This window comes from Narcine bancroftii, chromosome 1, assembly GCF_036971445.1.
Source record: "Narcine bancroftii isolate sNarBan1 chromosome 1, sNarBan1.hap1, whole genome shotgun sequence".
Taxonomy (NCBI): Eukaryota; Metazoa; Chordata; class Chondrichthyes; order Torpediniformes; family Narcinidae; genus Narcine; species Narcine bancroftii.
Genome location: NC_091469.1, coordinates 470,194,158 through 470,216,329, shown reverse-complemented (window position 1 = coordinate 470,216,329; position 22,172 = coordinate 470,194,158). Strand labels below are relative to the sequence as shown.

General features: G+C 40.5%; 1 protein-coding gene across 1 annotated transcript in view; it reads right to left on the bottom strand.

Moving 5' to 3' along the window:
• The window catches only part of ptprn2 (protein tyrosine phosphatase receptor type N2), a 1,138,884-nt gene that overhangs the window by 121,096 nt on the left and 995,616 nt on the right, over positions 1-22,172 (bottom strand). The window contains exon 13 of the mRNA XM_069914734.1: positions 10,668-10,886. Within this exon, the coding sequence (XP_069770835.1) occupies positions 10,668-10,886 (219 nt within the window). The remainder of the gene's footprint in view (positions 1-10,667; positions 10,887-22,172) is intronic.

The following is a 22,172-nucleotide window of genomic DNA, read 5'->3' as shown; positions in this document are numbered from 1 at the left end:
GTAGAGGACCTTGGATATTAAATAAAAACAGGTCAAGGCAAAAACACACTTCATCTGCACCACATTTCTCATTTCATATTCTTAATCCTTTTATTGTTAGCAATTCTTAACTGATGATATAGCTTGAGGTGGTGTTCAAGGTATATGCCTCATTCCCTTTAGAGGTTATATAAAGGTGAAAGAGCCATTAAGATTCCATGAAACCAAGGTATTTAGGATGCACTTGAGGGGAATGGATCAGACTTAGTTTTGGATTTTGATTTGGCATTGGGATCAGGTTTGGTTTTGGAGGTTGATTTGGTGTTGAGTTTAGATTTGGTTTACGAGTTTAGGCTGGAGTTTGGTTTGGGATGGTAATTGTTTGAGGTTTGGTGTATGAATTTGTGGTGGTGAGTCTGGGTTTGGTTTACAAGTTGGAGTGGGGGTTTAGTATACGAGTTTGGGCTGCTCAGGCAGCACCTTTGCCCCCTTTGGATGCTGCGGGACTTGCAAAGTTTTTCCAGCACTTTTATGCATTAAGACAATGGTAGAGATAGAATTTAACTCAGACAAGCCCAAAGTGTGATGTTTTGGAAAGTTAAACCAGGGCAGGACACACACACTGAATGGCAGGGCTTTAAGGAGTGTTGTTGAACAGCGAGACCACAGGGGACACAAACACAGTTCCCTGAAGGTGACAACATCGATAAACAGATTGGCGAAGAAGGCATGTGGGATGCATTCCTTCATTAGTCAAGGTATTGAGTACAAGAGCTGAGACATTGTGCTACAACTGTACAAAACATTGTTTAAGCTGCACTTGGAGTGACATGTGCAGACCTGATCACTACACTGCAGGAAGGATTAAGCTAAAGAAGGATAAAATTTGAGAGCCATAGTTAAGGTGCATAGTAAGGAGGGCATTGGTTTAAGGTGAGAAGGAGGAGGTTTAAAGGGGATGTGAAGGGTAGTTGGTATCAGGAACGAGCTGCCACAGCAGGAGGTGGAGCTAGGAACAGAAACAACATTTAAGGGACTTTTGGATGGTGACATGAATGAACAAGGCACAGAGAGATGAACATGGTCAGTACTGCAATAAAGGGCTGGAAGGCCTGTTAACTCTAGGTAATTTAAATGAAGACAGGCTGTTAGAAATGGTGTACATGGATTATACCAATGCTTTTGACAGGATCCTACATAGTAGATTGATCCGGAAGGTTAAACTACATAGGATCCAAGGTGTGCTGGCAAACCAAATCCAAAACTAGCTTGGTGATAGAAGGCAGAATGCAGTGGTGGTTTTTTCCTGACCGAAAGTCTTTAATCAATGATGTACTGCAGGGATTGAAGCTAAATTGTTTGTCATATTATAAAATGACAAGGATGAGAATTCTGCCATTCAGCCTCTTGAATCTGCTCCTCCATTCAAATCATGGCTGATGTGTTTCTTTCTTTCAACCCTTGTCTTGCCTTCTCACCATAACCTTTGATGCACTTCCTAATCAAGATCCAATGCTTTAATATATACAATAACTTGTCTTCCACTGCCATCTGTGGCAACAAATTCCATAGATTCACCATCTTCTGCCTGAACTTCTCGTCTAAAGGGGCATCATTTTATTCTGATGCTATGCCTTCTGGTCGCAGACTCCTCACTACTGGAAACATCTTCTCCACATCCACCCTATCCAGCCTTTCAATGGTCTGAATGTTTCAAATGAAATCCCTCCTCATCCTTCGAAACTACAGTACAGCAGGTACAGCCCCAGAGCCATCACAAGCTCCACATATGTTAACCCTCTCATTCCCAGGATTATTCTTGTAAACCTTCTCTGGACCCTCTCCACTTTCCTTCAACATGGGGCCGAAAACTGCTCAGAATATTCTAAGTGGCTTTTGCCAAAACCTCAACATCTTTGCCTTTATATTCCAGACTTTTAGAAATGAACACTAACATTGCATTTGCCTTCCTTACTGCTAACCCAACCTGCAAGCTAACTTTTAAGGAATTTTTCACTTAGACTCCTTTGCACCTCTGCTTCCTGAATCTCTCCCCATTTGGAAAATATTCTGCTTCTTTGTTCCTTCCACCAAAGTGTTTGACCATACACTCCCCTATACTGTATTGCATCTGTCACTTCTTTGCCCATTCTTCCAACCTGTCCAAGCCACTTTGCAGAATCCCCAGTTCCTCAACTCTACCCGCCCCTCCACTTGTCCCCATGTCATCCACAAACTTCGCCACAAAACCATCAATTCCATCATCTAAATTGCTTACATGCAGCAAGAAAAGTAGCAGAACCAACATTGTTCTCTGTGGAATACCACTGGTCACCGGCAGCCAGCTAGAAAAGATCTTCTTTGTTCCTACTCTGCCTTCTGCAGTGAACCAATCATCTATCCATGCTCATACCTTTCCCTTAATACTAAGAGCTCCTATCTAATTTTTGCAGCCTCATGTGCGGTACCTTATCACAAGTCTTTCTGAAAGTTCATGTTGACAAATCATATACAATGGATGGCAGGGACCTTAGGATTATTTATATACATGCAGAGAGACCTCATAGTGCAAGTTCATATTTCCATGAAAATATTGACACAGAAATGGATAGGGTGAATGGATAGTTTAGATTCAGAATTGGCTTGCACATAGACTGTGGTAGGTGGGGTTTTTTTCTGGCTGGTGGTCCGTGACCATTACTGTTCTGTGGGGATCAGTGTTGGGACCCCTTATGTTTGTGATAAATGTCTTCAATGGAAATGTAGACAGGTAGGTTAGTAAGTAGACAGGTAGGTGACACAAAGATTGGTGGACCCAACTTTCCAGCTGATCTGTGTCCCTCTGTATTCTTAGACAACATTCTTCATTATCTATGACTCCACAATTTTTTATTAGTAAATTCACCCACCAGTTTTAAGGTGAGAAGGGAAAAATGTAAAGGAGATATGCAAGGCAAGTCCTTTAAATAAGGAGGGTTATCAAAGGATGCATCAAGATATAGATCAATTCCAGATATGGGGGGAAAAATGGCAAATGGAGCTCAAAATTAGCCCTGGTCCAATTTACGATCATAAGTATGGTCATGGGTATCAAAGTGCTCCCCTACTAACACTTCAGTCATTTACCCTGCTTTGTTCCACAATAGGTAGTCCAGTCTTGTACCCTCTCTAGTTGGGACCTCTATATATTTCCTTCTTAAGTGTATTCCAACATTATTTATATTCCTTGAAGAATTTGATTGATCCCATTTTCATCTACCCTGACTAACTGAGGCAAAAGTTATTATTAGTTAAATGGGATCTAATGGAAAGTCTGCACACCCAAATGGAGAGCCACAACAGTAGCTGTCCCAAATAAAGACCGCAGCCATTGAGATGGTACTTTTCATGGTCTTTCATGCTCTGTGCTAATTCCTCTTGGATTTTAATTAACTTTGATTTTTGGGTGATACAACTACTGGTGTCAAACTATTGACTTTGGAGAGGTTTTATTGACTTTTTTTGTGATCTGTTGCATAGATTTTATTGGGTCTATTATTCATAGCCTCTTTCTGAGTGGTTTGTTAGGTCATTTCAATGGCATTTAAAAGACAAGAACATGGGTGTGGAGTTCTGCACAAGGATGGCTGATTTTTTCTCCTGAAGGGCATTAGTGAACCATGTTTTATGATAATTTGGTGGGATTTTTTTTTTGCTCCTCATGGCTAGTTAAATGAATTTAATTTCTGAAGCTACTGTGGAGGGATTTGAATTCAGGTCTCTGGATTGTTAACCCAGGCATTTCAGTAGTCTGGTGATTTAACCATTGTGCCACCATCAGACTAAAGGCACAGCTCTGTAATGAATTATCTGCTTCATTGACTCCCATGCAGATCTGAAGTCGACAATTTAGTGAAAGCAGATCATGGCAAATGTAAGTATATTGAATTGAAATGCCAGTTGAATGACAGTGGGAAAATGGTAGGTGCTGCTTGTATAAACATTGAAAGATATTTGATGAGATGTCTCACAAGATGCTTGTTAGAAATTTTCAGGCAAATGGCATAAGTAAGAATTTAGATTCGGCATTCAGTGATAAACAGAAATGCTGGAAGCACTCAGCAGATCAGGAAGTAGCAGTGAAAAAAAGAAACAGAGCATTTCAGCTTGCCAATCTTTCATCAGAACTCATCTGACACTTGATTTAGAATGGCTTTGACCTGAAACATTAACTCTTTCTCTCGAAGCAGATGCTGGTTAACTTGCTGAGTGTGTCCTGATTTCTGATATGCAGCATCTGGAGGTCTGCTTTTTAAAAGAGTCGAGCGATGGTCTGGAAATATCAGACTACGATAAGTCAATGCTGCTTAAAGTAGAAGTAGGTGAGGAATAATATTCCTTGGAAATGTATGCAGTGAGTGGCTTTGGGAAGATTTGCATAGGTTGTCAGGATGGGCAAACTTCTGGCAGATGGGATTTATTGTGGATATGCACAAGGAAAAGAAAGGAAGAGATATACATATTAAATGGTATGACAGCGAAAGATGTGATGAACATTGAAACTTCAGAAGTAAATTTAGATGGCCAAGGCTACATATGAACAGAACTACAGCATGTATGATATGAACAGAGGGACATAATATCATAATAAATAAAAATCTTTGTTTAAATGTGGTGGTCCACCACTGGTCTACCGCAGGGGGCAACCTCTGTACCTGCAGAAGAGCATGGGGACAAGACAACACCGGACCGGCTGTCAATCAGCCGACCTGAATGGGTCAATCACCCTCTGGGATATAAGCCTGGGCCGGCCCTTCGAAGTCACTCTCAGAGTTTACAGGAGCTCAGTCTCACAGCCGGCTCCGTGGAAGTTTACGTCGAATAAGGCTTGTTGTACAGTCTTTTGGCTTTGTGTGTTTGCTTCTGACCGACAGCGTACCACAAAATGATACATGGTTTACGGCACAGTACCTGGATTCTTTATAGAAAGGCTATTAGGGTTACCCAGAGGCAATAAGTAAATCCACGAAGATAAAGGCAAACTAGCAAATTGTAATTAAGTGGCGAAAAGTCTGTCGTCAAGACAATTTTCAGTAGAACTGGATCAACTATAATGAGACTTAAGAACAAATATGATGATTTGAAAGGCCATTTCTTCTGATTAAATATTGTGGCACAGGGGAAAGTAATGGACGAAATGAATTTACATGAAGGAAACCTGGAATCCTCTGCAGTCAATAATCAAGACAGCAATCACTGGATTTTTTTTTAATACAGGAAAATCCGATAATATTATTCTGAGGAGGATGTGGAAGGCAGTGAGATTAGTTCTCTATTGGTTGCAAACCATACCAGGATAGACATAATGGGAAGAATAGCCGTGTTTAATGCTACAACATTTTTAGATGCTAACATGCACATCTGTTAAAAATCGAGGAGCAGATCTACTGGTTCTGTTCTTGAAACAGAAGGGAAATGTGAGAGAGAAAGCAGAGAAAAGTAGATTTTTTAAAATGGTGAAAAAAGAGTAAATTAAAGCAGAAAATGTTGTAAATATTTAGCAAGTCAGACTGCCTCTGCAGGAAGGGAAACAGCCATTGTTTCAGGTTGAAGACCCTTCATCAGAACTGGAAAGGAGACAAAAGAAGCTTGTTAAGCAGCAGAAGATGCAGAAGGGTGGGGGATGTCCCTGACAGGATAAAGTATGGTTAAGGTGATCTGGAGAATGAGTGATTCCAGCAAGGCTGTCTGGTCAGTGAGTGATCTTTTCATTTTCACACAAAATCCTAGTGAATGTTGGTAAAGAGATTTTAGTTTGTTAATTCACCAACCATAAACATGCAGGTAAAAGGAAGGAGAGAGAGATGAAATTGTTTTTTGTCCTTTCTTGGTGGGGGAGTAGAATACCAAAGGATTGAATCTTGCTGCAACAGCACGGGGCTCTGGAGAGGCAGTACCTCCAGTACTGCGTGCGGGAGAGTCTCCTTATCCAGGGAATGGTGAACTTGTCTTAGTATTGGTGAAACCAAGATTAATCAGAACAATTACTGAATGACGAGAACACGTAGAGAGGCTGAAAGTTATTAGAGTATTAATGGTGATCGAATTGAGTTACAACAAGATGAGAAAAGAGATGAGCAGATAGAGAGTGAAGGGCTCTTTCTTCAGGCTGGAGGGTGTGGATCTGGGATCATGATCAGTGTCAACTGACACTGAAGCAATTTGGGGATTGCAAACCTTTGGAAATTTGTACCTCAGAGGGCTTAGTATTTTCAGTAATATGACAGACAGATATTTGACAAAGAGAATCAAGAATTTAGAGAGATTGATTACAGAAGCACAGGATAAGCCACACATTTTACTGAATGGCAGAGCAAACTGGATAGGCCACTATCACTGCCATTTCTTATGGGTTACAAATGATGTTGAACTTTCCATCTGAAATGGAGTTTTTAAAAAAATCACCAAGGTTTAATCACGTGAAGGTGGGAGGAGTGGAGTTGAAGGGCAAGGCGCACAAATCAATAATGCAGACCTTCTAACTTTCCTTATTTCATATAGGACACTTTGAGCTCGCGATTACATTTTCAATTGAATAAATATGGTTTTTAAATTCCCCTTACACCCACCCCAACACCCGGTTTTGTTGGTGCCTTCTTTACCATAGGTTACAGATCACAGAGGTCTACGGTTCCCTGCCTGCTGTGGTGTCCTCCTGCACACTGCCCATTGTGTACGCCTGAGATGGATGGTGAATGCCTATGCAGCCATGCGATGTATGACAGCTGAGTCTGATCGCATCCACAAACACAATCTTTCCAGCAGAGGTTGCTGAATAGATATTGAGATCAAGAAACCAGACTGACCTTTCCCATCAGCAGCCTTGAAGTGGCATGGTCCATTGCTCTCTTGAATATTCATTTTCTTTGTCCAGATTAGGTTCTGCTGCTTGGCTCAAATCAGGTGGCGAGACCGAAATCTTCAAAGTCGGAAGAGTCATGACTGAGTCATGATCAGAACTTCTCACTGAGACCGTTCACCTACACTTCTTCATTGTTTTCTCATTCCCAGTGCGCACAAACTAAACCAAAGTAACGCTCAATCCTGTCCTCTTTTGAAACTGAATTTGCTGAGTTTGAGGAAGTGATGCAGGGTAGCAGAGTGGTGATTTATATGTGGTCAATCCAATCAGCATTAATGGTAATCACAAATTAATCACTGGTTCATCTATCAAAGGATTCCTGGTACAAGTATTCAAGTTATTTCAACAAATATCCCTTGTTTTAATATCAAATCATGGAGGTTTTAAGAAACAATCCCTCAACAAGGTGATGAAAAGTCATTGACTAGGACTATTATTTTCTTTATGAGCATTTTTTTTTAATTTCAGATTTCCAGCATCTGTGGCATTTTGCTTTTTTGTGAAGAGAAAACCAGTCTAGCACTGGAGGTGTTTCTTTTTGTTCAAATTTTGTCCACTCTTCTCAAGGTGCAGTTGGAGTACAGTTGGAGCCGATTTTGGCAGCCCTGACATACAGTGTCTGTGTGGCCATTTACCACGTGTGCACCCAATTAGGATGCCCTGGTCTTCAATCTTGTGCTCACCCACACTATCTACCATTCCAGCATCTGAAGTATAACATTTCTTACCACAAGGCTTCATTTGCAGCAGTCAAATTACTTCTACCTATGAGATGGGGTCATCTTATCAAATAAATTATCGATTTTCTGCATTGTGTGGATCAATGCTGTATGATGTCGTGTACATCTAGCACAAAGCAATCAATGTTGCCTTGCCATGTATTAGTAACAATATTAACTTCTGTTACCTTATTAGCTCATTTGATCCAGTAATGTAACAGTTTCAAGTAGTTGAGTTATTGTTGAGAGTCTGAAACGTCATTTCTTGCTGTGTCATTGCATTGATAATTGCTTTCTAATGGTAGCACAGATACAGATACAGGTGTCAGATGCTAAGACATTCCACTTATAGATGATGCATTTCCTCTTCCCTCTGCCAGTACCCTTAGAAAGACCTCACCTCAACTCTTCCCACAGTGTAGACAGCCATTTCTATTCACCCATAGCTGTCATTGACCCAATAAATATAAGGTTTCCTTCCTTATTAACTCAACTTGAGCTCATTATAAAATCAATATGGATTTAACTGTCAGACCCTCAGGAGAAAAGGCAGCCAGGTCACATGCAGAAACTTAAACAAACTTTGCATGGAGAAACAATGTTTAATTACCAATTCAATTAATGAAGACTGTTATGCAATGGAAATTTCCCTGATGGACAGAGCTTGAAGGTGTAGGATGTGCTTATATGATGTGAAAAACCAGACAACCAAACCATATCTTAAAATGACTCCATTAAATTTTTTCTGCAACATTGCAAATACAAGTTTTAACCCAATAATCTTAAGCTTGCAATATTATTCGCGCCTCAGCCTTTCCTCTCAATGTATTAGCTAATGGTGCAGACATTTTTAAAGCGAGCACTTACACAACTTTCCACAACTTACACCGAAGTTAAATCTGACACAACAATCTTCCTAAAAACCAGTGACCACACTAACAAATTCAGTCTGTTGTTATAACACAATCTGCAGCTGCTTTGGAAGTTTGGAGTTTTCTTAACACCTAACGTGCAGAGTCAATGTCATCTTATGAATGTGAACTCATCTGTTTTTCGCCAAGTTATTAGGTATTCACAGAGCTTCTCTCAAATCCTATGTGAAAACAATATCTAACCATACCTGGTTTTCATTTAACTGTAACATTTAGGAGTATTATTACAATTGGTTTTACCTGAGAAAGAAAGCTGCTGTATGTACTCTAGTACAAGAGGAAGTGAGAGCATTGCATATATCGTATGTAATTAGCAGCCTGCGTTGATTTCCTATTTGAATGGTAAGTTGCTCCATGGCAGTTTATAATTACTTCAAATTCCTGGTGAACTGTGGTGCTATTTAGTTTTATTTAATGTTAATAAAGAGCATGGCGACAGGCCCTTCTGGCCCACAAGCTCGCAATGCCCAAATGCACCCAATTAACACCTTTGGAAGGTGAGAGGACACTGGAGCACCCAATGAAAACCCATGTAGACACAGGGAAACTGTACAAACTCCTTACAGATCCCGCTGAATTCGAACCCGGGTCAGTGGCTTTGTGCTAAATAAAATGATTAACGGACATTAAAACATTTTTTTAAAGGTTCATTGAAATGAGTGGCCTTCAGCTTCCTTCCAAGCCCTATTCAAAATCACCACTTCTCATTCATTGATTTGAATGAGAACACGAGGGAATTTAAACCCCCAAAGATCATCACTGTTAAATACTGAAATTCCACCAGGAAATCTCAGTGCTGAGAATGTATGGTCTTGATTTTAATGCTTCTTATGTTGTGAGTTTTTTTAGATTGATTATTTTCAATCTACTGCCAGCACTCCTGTGATAGTCGTGCATTATTTTCTACATATTATTTTTAAACGATCAGATTCATTATTTTAAAATAGATTAACGAGCATCAGAGTTCTAATTGGAGTAACTTTCACTGAATTGAAAATTATGGTCTCTGATTATCACCCTCCCAATGTCTTGGGGAGAATGGAAGGGTTAAATCTTAGCCAAGGGGGATCACTCTTTGTTCTTGGCACTGACTTCTTTGGTTTAGTTACCGGGGTGGTGGGGGTGGGGGGTGGGCAGGATCTATTAGTTGGAGAAGTTACTGAGGGAGCTGGTTTTCACACTCCATCCAATCACATCTTGAATATGCAGGATACTGTATCACGTGCAAGCAGCAGTTTTAGTTTAACATGGCATCATGTTTAGTGCAGACACCGTGGACTGAAGGGCCTGTTCTTAAGCCGTATCGTTTGTTCTATGTTCTGTGTCTCCGAAGCTCGCTCGGAAATGCTCAGTGTTAATCCGCACTCAGAAAACTTGACTAATCAATTGTATGTTCTTGGCTATTCTTTGAAAATGCAGTGAACTTTCTGTGTTTCAGATTAATCGCTATGTCACCACAGGCAACGTATAATTTTTACCATTTCTACCCTGGAATATTTTCAGCCAACTTTCAATATCCTGCAGCACATTCAACCTTGTAGCAAAGATCTGCCTTGTTACAAGCTTTGGATAGCTAGCTTTAATATCCTTTCTTTTCTACAGCTGGGCAATCCAATAGCTTGAGACCTGCTGTGTCTCTTTCCCCCCTTCTGTCCAGAGTCATGGCTCTAATAATTGCTCGAACACAATCAAACACAAATTAGGCCAAAATATTTTTTCAGTCTGAGAACAACTGACAATAGAGTTTCTTTAATAACATTAGCATCTCGTTTTACTTTTCCAATTTTTACATGCTAATATTTTAAGTTGAGAGATTTGCATGTGGCTTAAAAAAGGCGGGTCGAGCTCTCTGGTTTACTGTTGATAGCAGAAGAGCAATGCACTGTAAATCTTATGGATTGATAGGGATTAGTCAGATCTGATACCTGATCTTCTGATTATCTAATCTGTCCCTCAGTCCTGAGCTGGCTTGAAAATAATACGAGCAAGTCTAAAATAGACTGTTAATTGTACTCCATTGCAAAATCAATCCCTGAAGCATAACGGATAAGGGACTACCAGTCATTTCTTCCATTTAAAGTTGGGTTCAGACACAAGAATATGGCTGTTCAGGCCCTAAATAAAGATAATTATTACCTGGTAGGCATTAGTGGCATCTGAACTGACTGTGGCATCATGTCCCAGTGCAATCAGCTTCTCCTTCAGTTTGTGATGGGAATGATGCCTCAGGCAGTGGATGATCCCTGATGCAACAAGAACCCCAATGATGCAGACGATGGAGATGATTGTTAAGATAATAAACTTGGTCGAGTCCTCTTCATTGGCCCAGTGGGGGGATTCACGCAGTTTGCTCTTCTGTAGTGGGGTGGGGGGTGGGGGGGGGGGGGGGAGAGGGGGAGGGAAAAGAAAGAGAGGTTGGTTAAAAGAAAATGCGTTTCATTTGCACAACAACCCAGAGATCACTGGGTGTGATTTTTGTTCCGTAAAAGATTGAACTGGAATTATTATTTTATCTTTCCACTGCAAGACTCCACAGTAATTCATCCTCGTCAACATTAATCATCAGATGTATTAATAACAATTTAAAAAGAAGCAAAACAAAAAGAAAACAAGCAGGCAGAAAATGTTGCTTGCAATTAGCAGCAGAAATTAATTTAAACCCTTGCACTGTTGTTGCAAGATGGGGAACAATTAGCACCCTTTCTAGTACCTATTTTCATTTGGTTACAAATGGATTTTTTAATTTAACTCCTGAAAGCTTAGCCAACCTATTCATTATCTTGACTATTCTGCGCGTAATTTTCTGCTTGCATTCATGCAGCCAACTTCTAATTTATGCTTGTAAAGCAATGTATAGAGAGGGCTGGTTCAAGCCCAGTCCATTTCAGTCCCTTTCACCATAAAGGCCACCGAGCAATTATCAGTAGGCTCGGCAGTCGGAGCTTGTCCCTAATTAGCCTTCTTGCCTTCAGACCACGGGATTAGCTACTGCTGTCACTGAGGCACATGTTAATGGGAAGCTCATGCTGAATAAAGGCCCTGAGATCTTCCTGCCTTGACTATACGCCGCAGAGAAGGATAGCAAGGCATAGTGACCCCTAGGAGGTGAATTGACAGCAGCCCGATGCAAAACCATTTTTTTCCTATAAATGTATCTGTCCTTGAAATGTTGCTTCCCAGATGTCATTACATACACAAAATTCTTTATTTGTAGCCAGGCGTTGTGGAGCAGGTCTACTTCTTAAATGAAGATCCGAATGATATTTATATTCTTTACTTCCAAGTTTTTTTTTAAACTTCAATAGGATTTCGAGATAGAAGCTTGTCTCCACATTGGCACAAATGAGGTCAACCTGGCATCCAATATTTAATTCCGTCGCAGTCAGTGAAATAACTCTCAGGTGCTGTGTAGGATGGTTTGCCATCCGATGCTGCCTGGTTGGCATTGCCACCTGAGAAGAATTTCTGTCCTGTTAATCCTCTAATACTGATAATTAAAATAAGAAGAGAAAGTTTCTGCTTGCAAATGCATGAAATTTCAAAAGATTTTGTTCCCTTAATAGATTTGCTTGGCTGACTTACATTCATCTGAAACAGCTAAGCATGAGTTATAAAAGCCCTGAATTAGCGCTGTCAATCTTTCCCTTTGAGCAGTCTTCACATGACTCACAGTAAGGCTGAACGTTTCAAATGTTAGGGGTTTGGAGTGGTGGGTGGGGAGAGAATCCCTTTTTTGTGCGGCTGTTTCAAACGATTTTGCATCAAGCAAGCATGGCGTTTAATTAGCTATTCTTACACAGGACGTACAAAGGGAAAGAAACTGCCAAACGCTTTAATTTTAAGTGCAGTTAGAAGAGAAACAACGTAAATATATTTGCGTGATCCAGAATGGGCTGCAATCCCCTTATATCACACAGAAATTGGAGGATATTCCCTCAGTTAATAACATCCTTTTGCTTTTCTTTAAAACACCTGAAATATGAAATGCTCTTCACATCCTGAATCATGTATCGTGGTTGAATAATTTTGGGACATCGTGGAAGAAGTAATGAAGGAAGGTGCTTAAGTGTTTTATCTACTGAGTCAAAGCATTTACTCTTCAACACTATGAAATGGTATTCGAATGAAATGAAATTAAATTAAAAAAAAAGAATAAAATCATGCCAGAAAAAGGTATCTTCCCCCTACTTTGTCATGTAATAGTGCACACACGTGGATGGTGTGAATTTAAGTATGTTTTATGCACGATGCACTCCACTGTGATCTGTTGAATACCACTGAATGAATGATGAAGTGTACTGTGAAATACTGATTTCAACAAATCCAGCTCCTGATGGAACATTATGATTAACAGAGATCAGAATGAATTTCAAGCCAAATTTTTTCATGGCATCATTCGGTTTTTGCAAAAAAAGCAAATGAGAAACGCATTTTTAAAAAAATACACTTGAAAATATTAGGAAAAATTGGTGCATGTAAATATTTATAGTTGAAACTCAAGAGAATTCATCTTTCTGATTTGCAGAACAATATCTCCTGTTATCTCAGACAAGACAATGGAGAATGGATGCTGGATGTTGAACCAATTTAAGATTTAAACATTAATTGGACTAGGCTTGTGGAATTTAAAGATAAGTTGTTGACCTGACATGTCAGTTTTACCACATCCTTTCAAATTCAAATCTAAGTCTGATGGTTTCTTGAGTTTCAAAATACACTGCATAAGCAGATGGAGAATGGGGGTATATTAAAATGGCATTTTGCTGACTTGCTTTTTGTTTCACGATGGCCAAGATTCAATGGAGATGTTCATCCTTGGAGTTGAAAAACTGACATTTCAATGAAATAAATTTTTCAACTTTCGTTTATAGAATCAAAAGGACAAATGTAAGAATCTAGTAAAAACATTTCAGAATAAGTTGTGAAATTATACATTTTGTAATAAAATATTCAAGCAGGATGTCCGTGTTGTAGCATGGAAAAAATCCAAAGGAACTGGATTTATAAACTGATACAAAGATGTTGCCTCTATGTTAGAGGGCAACTGCTAGGATGGATGCACTTAGATCACTTCCTCTGGCGTGGGGGATCACGAATGGAGTGGGACAAATTTTAAAATGAGAGCAAGGCCTGTTGGAAGTGAGATCAGGAAGAACTTCTTCACACAAAAGGCAGTGGAATTCACAAATCCTTGGTTCCAGAAGGCTGGAGAAGGTGGGAGAAATGGTGCTTTCTGGGACCAAGGGCCACAGATTTGTGCTGGATACAATATCCCAAGGCATGGGAGGAAGGTGGATAAACGTAACGGAGGTGCAGTTTGGCTATGGTCCAAATGAATGGCAGACTCAAGGGTCAGACTAACCTATTTGCATTCCGAAAGGTGCTCAACAAGCTTCAGGAAATGAGGGAACTGCTAAGACTTCATTTATTACTGCGAGCCTTGGGTTCAATTAGCTAAAACCTTCAACGTGCATGAGGTATTGGATTTTTTTAAACATCAAAACTGTTACAGAAATAATTATAGCTGTCCCTACAAGGTAGAAAACAAGCAACTTATCACCAGTAGCCCTAGAGGCCAAGTGTTAAAAGGATTAATTCTGCAAGTTTGGCTCATTTTATAATTAAAGGAGGAAATTGTTTCTCCATTTACTTCTGGGCAGATGTGTGATCTGGGACCGTGTCAAACACATGAGCAAAATATGTAGTTCAACCATTTTTTGAGTAAAGCAGAGAGTAAATGTGCACAAACCTATTTTCTCATAGTTCAATGTGCTTTAATACATTGAGTACGAGGGAGTGCTCTTTATCCATTTTAGGGTAAAGCAAATCATTCAAAAAGAAAGCCCCAAAAGTATTTTTTTTAAAACATCATCTCCTCCCCACATCAATATTGGAACTTTTGTGCTTTTTTTTTAAAAAAAAGTATATTAAATGCATTCATTCAGGCAGAAATAATCATGTATTAACACTTGGCATTACAAAATCCTTTCAGAAAGATATTACTAAAACATGAGGCATTGTCATTTAAAACTGCAGGAGAGAAAAAAATGCTTTGTGCCCCTGATCACCATTGTCCCGCTATATCACTGAAAATTGTACTTGCAAATTTGTCATTCATTGCAGACGAATAGATAGAGCAGTTAATATTTAAACCATCTTCTTCAATATAAATTTCTATTTAATTGACAGTTGCCGAGATACTGGCATGTGATGCCAAAATTTGTAAAGTTTCTTTCTTCCCTCCTTGCAGTCACCTTCCTTATCTATCCTCTCTCTCAAAAAAAACTTTTGAATGTTACCATGGTGCAAGCCAATACTAGAGAGTGCTCTCAGTGTTCTGCTTTTAATTTTGGGTGAGTTTATTCTTTTCTGTCCAACAAACAATGAGGCGTCAATTTATCAATCAGAACGGGGTCGGTTTTAATAGTTTTACCTTTTCAGAAAAAAATCTGCCAAGACAAGGGATTTAAAGACATTTATTCTCTTGAGTGAGAGTATAAAGGATTACAGAAATCAAAAAGACAAAGGGTAGAAGGATTTCTGGAGGTCTGGCTTATTCAAATCACTGAGAAAGGTCATAACGAAAGGCATAGACCTATTCATATGAAGAGACACAGTGATCTTTCTGTGACCTTAACACCACTACTCACATCATCCGTAAATGCAATAATATCACTATTCCTGCTGGTTTTCTTTTTGTTTTATTTTCCAACATTATGAACTTATAAACCTGAACAAAGAAAAATATTATGGAGAAATCTACGGTGTTGGATGCCAACCCGTTTTTCAGCGAACAAAACAAATCCCCAATTGCGCCAATGTTTCGAGGTTACTTTTAAGATTCTTTTGAAATGCAGCCCCGACACTTCACTCCCCCCCCCCCCCCCCACCAATACCCCCATCCGTGCCAACTGCAAAATTAATGGAAGTAAGAGCCCTATTATTGTTAAGCACACAAATATAACTCACTCAAACCTTCTGCTGTTTAAAGAAAGTTAATGCTATTGAATGGGCACTATATGAAAAGAAGTATCTCGAACAAGAAAGTATTGTTCGAAAAAACATCAAGGTAATTAAAAAAATCACTACACAGGATCCTCAGATAAATAACCAAAACCGGGACAACCTGAATTTAACATGAAACAAATAATAACATACCTGAATTCAACGCTAATAATATTTTCAATTTTAAAGATTTTCAGCCGCTATCCTTATAATGCAAAGAACCAGGGGAAAGATTGACCTGAATGCTTCATTTTTTTTTTGCTTCTTGCACTTCCAGCTTCTGATATTAACCGTCCATCATTCATTTTTCACAGGGATGAAACCAGCAGCTGCCTTGCTTCATTCAGCTGGAGTGCTTGCAGTGGTTCGAACTTCACAAGAAGGAGGAGGAGGAGGAGGAGGAGGCATAAAAAAAGGGAAACGCGAGATTCTCTTCTGTGGTCTCTCAGTCTTAGCACTGGCCTTGTGTGCGAGGGTGATGGGTTTTTGACCACAAAGTGATGGTCTGAGCCCCTCCTTATATTGGCCAGCCCCAAAGCCCCTGTCTATACCACATGTCACATCCACTGGTTGCTATGGTGATGCTTCCACATGTTGCTGACAGTAATTAGATAAGAAGCTTTTCTGTTAATAAACCTTACAGGAGTGCAAATGCGAATGGATATCAATTTTGTCACTCATTTGTAAAGCTGCTTGAGACTTCTGTTTGAACTCTGTTCAATATTTCCGTGATGTTAGCTGCGTGTAAGTACCCGACAGTGTGTTTTTAAAAAAGATTTCGCTTGGCACCATTCAATAAGTTCAGCCCGAGGGTGACAAAATTTCAGACTCAAACTAATTTAGCCCTCATGTGAGGGTAGGGTTCAGTCCTGTGGGCAGAAAAGCAGAGGTCTGAATAGAAAGGTGAGTGTGAACTACAAAGCATATTAATTAGCTTTTGGTTGGGTTAAGGCGAGCTTGCATAAGGCAACAGCTGCAGCAAACAGGAAAGGGAAAGAAAGAAAGGTCGATGGGGGTGGGGGTGGGGTGGGGGTTAGCTGTGAAGAAGAGACCACGTCAGGCGCAGATGACAAATCTTGGGAGGGCTCTTCAGTTTATCTTTCTATTCAATCCCCCTCCCTCTGTGTTTCCCCTATTGTTTCTTCCTGTGACAGCTGGAGATGGCAGTCCCGAAGACCTGACAAAATGAGCTTTTTCACAACCCACCAGTCTTGGCGTTTGCGGGAAGAATAACGGGATGGTACAATTTAAACTGAGGTGCAAATATGGCCTGCAGCTTTAATTCTATCAAACCTGAATCAAAACGACCCTCAGAGAGCCTTGGGGTAATTATTCCGTCCTTAATCCATTGCCAGTGTTAGAGTGCGATTGATCTCGACCGCTGGTGTCTTGGCAAATCTGACCAGAACGAGGTTTGCCTGATTAACGTGATCAGCTGCTAATAGATGTTCGCAATTGATTGAGATTATTATTTTGCAGCCCATTAAAAATATTTCAGAAATCAGTCGTGACTGCAAAGTGGGGGTGGGGGGGTGGTGGGGGTGGGGAAAGAGATACCCATTCTCCCTTATCATAAAGAAATATACCCCAGGCACCCTTGATCCAATTGACCAGCAAGATTTGCCTCACAGGACACTTACTGCTCTCGATTGTGCTTTTAAATAACTAATCTCATACTTGTTTCTCTTATATATATTTGTCTTAGCTAATTTATGCACCTTCCAGATGTAGTCGCTTCGGTAGCTGATATCGTCTCCACCCAAGTCTTTTGCCTCAGTGGAAGGTGATTTCCATTTTGTTGTGGCTTTTGACATTAATCCATAACAATCAAATGCAAAAATCAACTGGCACAGATCACAGTTGGTGCTAACAGCAAATGAGCGTTTAACACATTCATCTCTCCATTATATTGGTGGAGGTGTTAATGAAGGTATTTACAAAAAACTCACAAATATTGAACAACATATTAAACACCAGCAGCAAATTTTATCCTTAAATACCATTCCCATCTCACCCAACACTGTGGATTTGTGTTTATTTTATACAGTATTTATTATCTCTCTTTCTGTCTCGTGGCCTATTGCAGTAATTTAATTTATACTATTGATGTTGGTGTAAAGCTCCAGTAAGTAAAATTGTTGGTGCATCAGGTCATTGTACCTATGTATATGACAATAAACTACCCGCACTGTCATCACTAGACTCCATCTGGGTCTCACTTATCTTGTACTCTTGGAAAAGCAAAGTGCAGCATTTTGAAGTGATTGATGTGAGTGAATCAGAATAACATGCTTATTTGCATGAGCCTTTGAGGGCGGCGCAATTAGCGCAGCAATTAGCACCACGCTATTACAGCATCAGTGACCCGGGCTCGAATCCGACGCTGTCTGTAAGGAGTTTGTATGTTTTTCCCGCGTCTGCGTGGGTTTCCTCCAGGAGCTCTGGTTTCCTCCCACATTCCATAGACATATGGGGTAAGCAGGTTTGCATTTAGGCAGCGAGGGCTCATGGGCCGGAAGAGCCCGTTATTGTGCTGTATCCCTAAATTTAAAAACAAAACCTAGAAGAATATTTGAAAGTTGAAGTTCATTTTCGGGTGTTTCCTGCTCCCAAGCCTGAAACCCTGATGTCACTCCGCTGGAGAATCTTGGTTCGCCAGTACTTCTGACGTAAATGCAATCTGCTGGAGGAGCTCCGCAGGTCAAGCAGCATCAGTGGGAGAAAAGAATGGTCGACAATTCATGATGAGGGGTTTCAGCCTAAAGCATCAACCATTCTTTTTCTCCCACTTACGTTGCTTAGCCAGTTGGATTCCTGCAGCAGATTGCATTACACTTTGGATTCCATCCTTTGCAGTTTCCTGAACTTTAGGCAGTCTAATTTTGCAGGTGTTCAACAGTTAGGAAAATTGGAAGCAGCATGCAGCCCAATTTGCTGATGGGTGCTCCCAGAAAGCAAGGCTCACTTTAACTGAGAATCAGTAGCTCATCTATCACAGCACTGAAATACTCGCTAACATCTGTCAAAAATACCATCAAGTAAATCAGGGAGCATCTGATGATGGCTCTTCGATCCTTTCCACAGTTACTGACTGATCTACTGAGCTTTTCCATTTTTTTTCATATTCCAGTGAATTGCAAGAGGAGACAGCCCCTAATGAAAATGGACAATCAAAGCCAACACTGGTCTATTTGGCCTCCTCTTATGTCTCTCTTTTGTGTTCTGTGACAGAGTATATAGAGGTGTTTGGGAGATTAATTGGGAAAGGTTTGTTAGAGCAGGTCACACACAAACACTCTAAAACAGAATGTTTGCAGGTGCTTTTGCAAGAGAGCTCACAGACTCAGAATGGACTGTCATTTGCAAAAGGCAACAAATGTAACAACAGGCCGTGGCAGCTTTGTCTGGAAAACAGAAGTTACTGTCTGGAAGGTCATGTGATCTTTGCAGACACAAAGCAGAAAAAAAAACAGATTTTGCTCAGAGTTAGAGGGAGTGTGAGAGAGAGAGAGAGAGAGAGAGAGAGAGAGAGAGAGGACAGAGACAAAGACATCGGTTCCAGAGAAACAAGCTGGCAAGCTTTGAAGATGGCCTGGTCAAAGGAGAGGACTGGCTGTCCGGTGTTTCCCTTGGAATAGGTGAAACAGAAAGGAACTCTGTGATGACCTGATAGAAAGAGGTTATCATCTGGAGAACCCTGAAGGGGGCAAGTTTTGTTAGCAAGACACTGGAGTGGCTGATTAAAGAGGAATCAGTTGTGAAAGTCCTGGAACAAGAAAAACTCTCTCTCTGAAAAACCAACAAGAACCCTTCTGAATTGTAACCATTTACCTGTTAAGCATTGAAGCCTGGTGAACTTTATTAATGTTAACTTCTGTGCACAGTACAAGAATTGCCTGTAACCAGTGAGATTGGACTGTGAACCAAAAAACTTTGCTGAACGTGCACTTAGAATTAGAAAGGGGTTAAGTAGGTTAAGTGAGTCAATAGAGATGTTAAAGTTAGATTCTATTTTCATGTTCAAAGATAATTAAAAGCAACCTCTGTTTAAGTTACTCTTTGTCATGGTGCATATCAAATGCTGCTGGGTTTTGGGGTCCTCTGGACTCGTAACAGTTCCTTCACCCTTTTTTTAACTGGGAACATTTTGTGAAAGGAACCCCATTTAGAGAACACACCCACACAAGGAAATGTGATTGCTAAAACCTGCCACTGAAATATTACCAACATCATTTGAAGGGTTAAGAGCAATAAAAATAACATGAGGCCCTACAGTCTAAAGCCGTTCTGGATTTAAGAAGTAGGAAGGCTATGGTGCACAGTGATGTCGCAAGTAAAGCTGTTGTCTCACAGCTCCATCCACCAAGGTTCAATACCAACCTCCGGTGCTGTCTGGATGAAGTCTGCGCATTCACTCTGGAACCACGCACATTTCCTCTGGGTGCTCTGGCTTTCTTCCGCATCCTAAATACATGTAAGTTGGTTGGTCAATTGGTGACTATAGATTGTTGCTGGAGGGTAGAATTTAGAGGGTGTTGATGGGAATGTGGGGAGAATAAATGGGTTGGATTCTTTGTGGTTAGTATGTGATCAGTGGGTTGAAGGACCATTTATGACTCCAGGTAAAAATCAGCTCCAGTTAGATCTAACCATGCCTGTACTTGATGAGATAATCTAGTTGGAGGGGTAAATAGTTGATGCAGGGATAGTCAAGCTTAGATTCCGCCTCGAGGTGAAATCAAGCAATTGTATAGTGCCTTTCACAATACCAGGGTGTCATAAAATACTTGGACAAGGGATATCTCTCTCTGAAATGTAGATGCTGTTGCAAGATAGGACACACAGCAGCCAATACCCACACAGTACAGTCCGCAGTACAGACCGCAGAGCCCACCTCACTGACAAAAGGCAAAGGAGGAAAAACCCAACACCCAACCCCAACCCACCAATTTTCCCCTGCAGCCGCTGCAACCGTGTCTGCCTGTCCCGCATCGGACTTGTCAGCCACAAACGAGCCTGCAGCTGACGTGGACTTTTACCCCCTCCATAAATCTTCGTCCGCGAAGCCAAGCCAAAGAAGAAGACAGTCATGTAAGCATCAAAAAATACATCTGCTGGAGGATCTCAATGGGCCAAACATACCATCAGTGGGGGAAAACTTGAGTCTGATGGAGGGTTTCGACTCAAAATGTTGACAATTCGTTCCTCCCCACAGATGTTGCTCACCTAACTGAGTCTATCCAGCAGATTTTATTTTACTTCAAATCTCAGAGTCTCTCCTGACTCATTAATTTTTTAAATAAAATTCTAGACATACAACACAGTAACAGGCCCTTCTGGCCTACAAACCTGTGCTGTCCAGTACCTCAATTAACCGACAATTCCTATGCATTTTTGAAGGGTAGGAGGAAACTGGAGCGCCTGGAGGAAACCCACGCTGACACCAGAAGAACATACAAACTCCTTATCGATAGCACCAGATTTGAATCCAGTTCGCTGGGTCTGTACTAATCGCTAAAGGTGAAATAAATTTAGTCAATGGCGGAGACAAAACATTGTCTAGTTATTCCAAACAGCTCCATTGGATCATTTGCCATCACTTCTGAGGATGTAGAGATCCTCCGTTTAATATCTTTTCAGAGATTCGGTGCAGTTCTCCCTCAATACTCTGTGGGGAGTATAATCCTTGACTACATTGCTCAACCCTATGGAGCAAAATCTGAATCCGTCAACTTTGGATGAACAGGCAAGATAGTTGCCCAGGTGTTACAGCAGACAAATGAATGACCATCTAAATGATCTAGTTTAGCTGTACAATCATTTGTTATTGAAAAGCTAGTCTCTTCAATGATAGCCAAATAGCCCAGCTGTTAACTCATGGAAGGTATTTATCTGGCCCTCTTGGAAAAAGGAATAAACAATTCAGGAAAAGAAAGAGGAAGGAGGTGCTGACATTCTGGGAAATAAGATAAACCATTCATGCCAATATTCATTAAAGACCAATTAATTTGTCTCATTGGGAATGGGGAGACAAGATGCCCTAATGAACAGAGAATTCATTTTCCAAAGTGCACCATTGATCCTCTCCCTTGTGTAGGAGAAGACTGAATGTTATTAGCATAAATGCAGAAGGCAAAGTGGTAAAAAACAGGAAGGATAACATGTTTATTGCATTAATTCAGATAACTAGTATGTTTAAGTTGCTATTGATATTTGAACAGTAACAACGTTGACACTTTTGATGATAATGCTCACTTTTTAAAAAGGTTATTGCCTTGAGCAGGACAAAGGAGATGTTGTTTATTGGATTTTCTGAAGTTGCCACACATGAGGCTGCAAAACAAGATTGGACCCATGGTTTCATGGGAAAGGTACTCGCATGGATAAAAGATTGGCTGTCTGGTAAAAGGCAAAGGTGGGAAATAAAGGGGGCCTTTTCTGGCCAGCTGTTGGTGACTAGTGGTGTTCCGCAGAGGTTGGTATTGGGTCCGCTACTTCTCTCCCCTAAACCATTCACTTCTCTCTCCTCCTTTAAGATCCTATTTAAGAACTACATTGTTGGAGCGACCATTGGTGGTCCAGGATGTCTCTGAGGGGGAGGGAGGTCATGGTACATATTAATGGCAATGATATAGG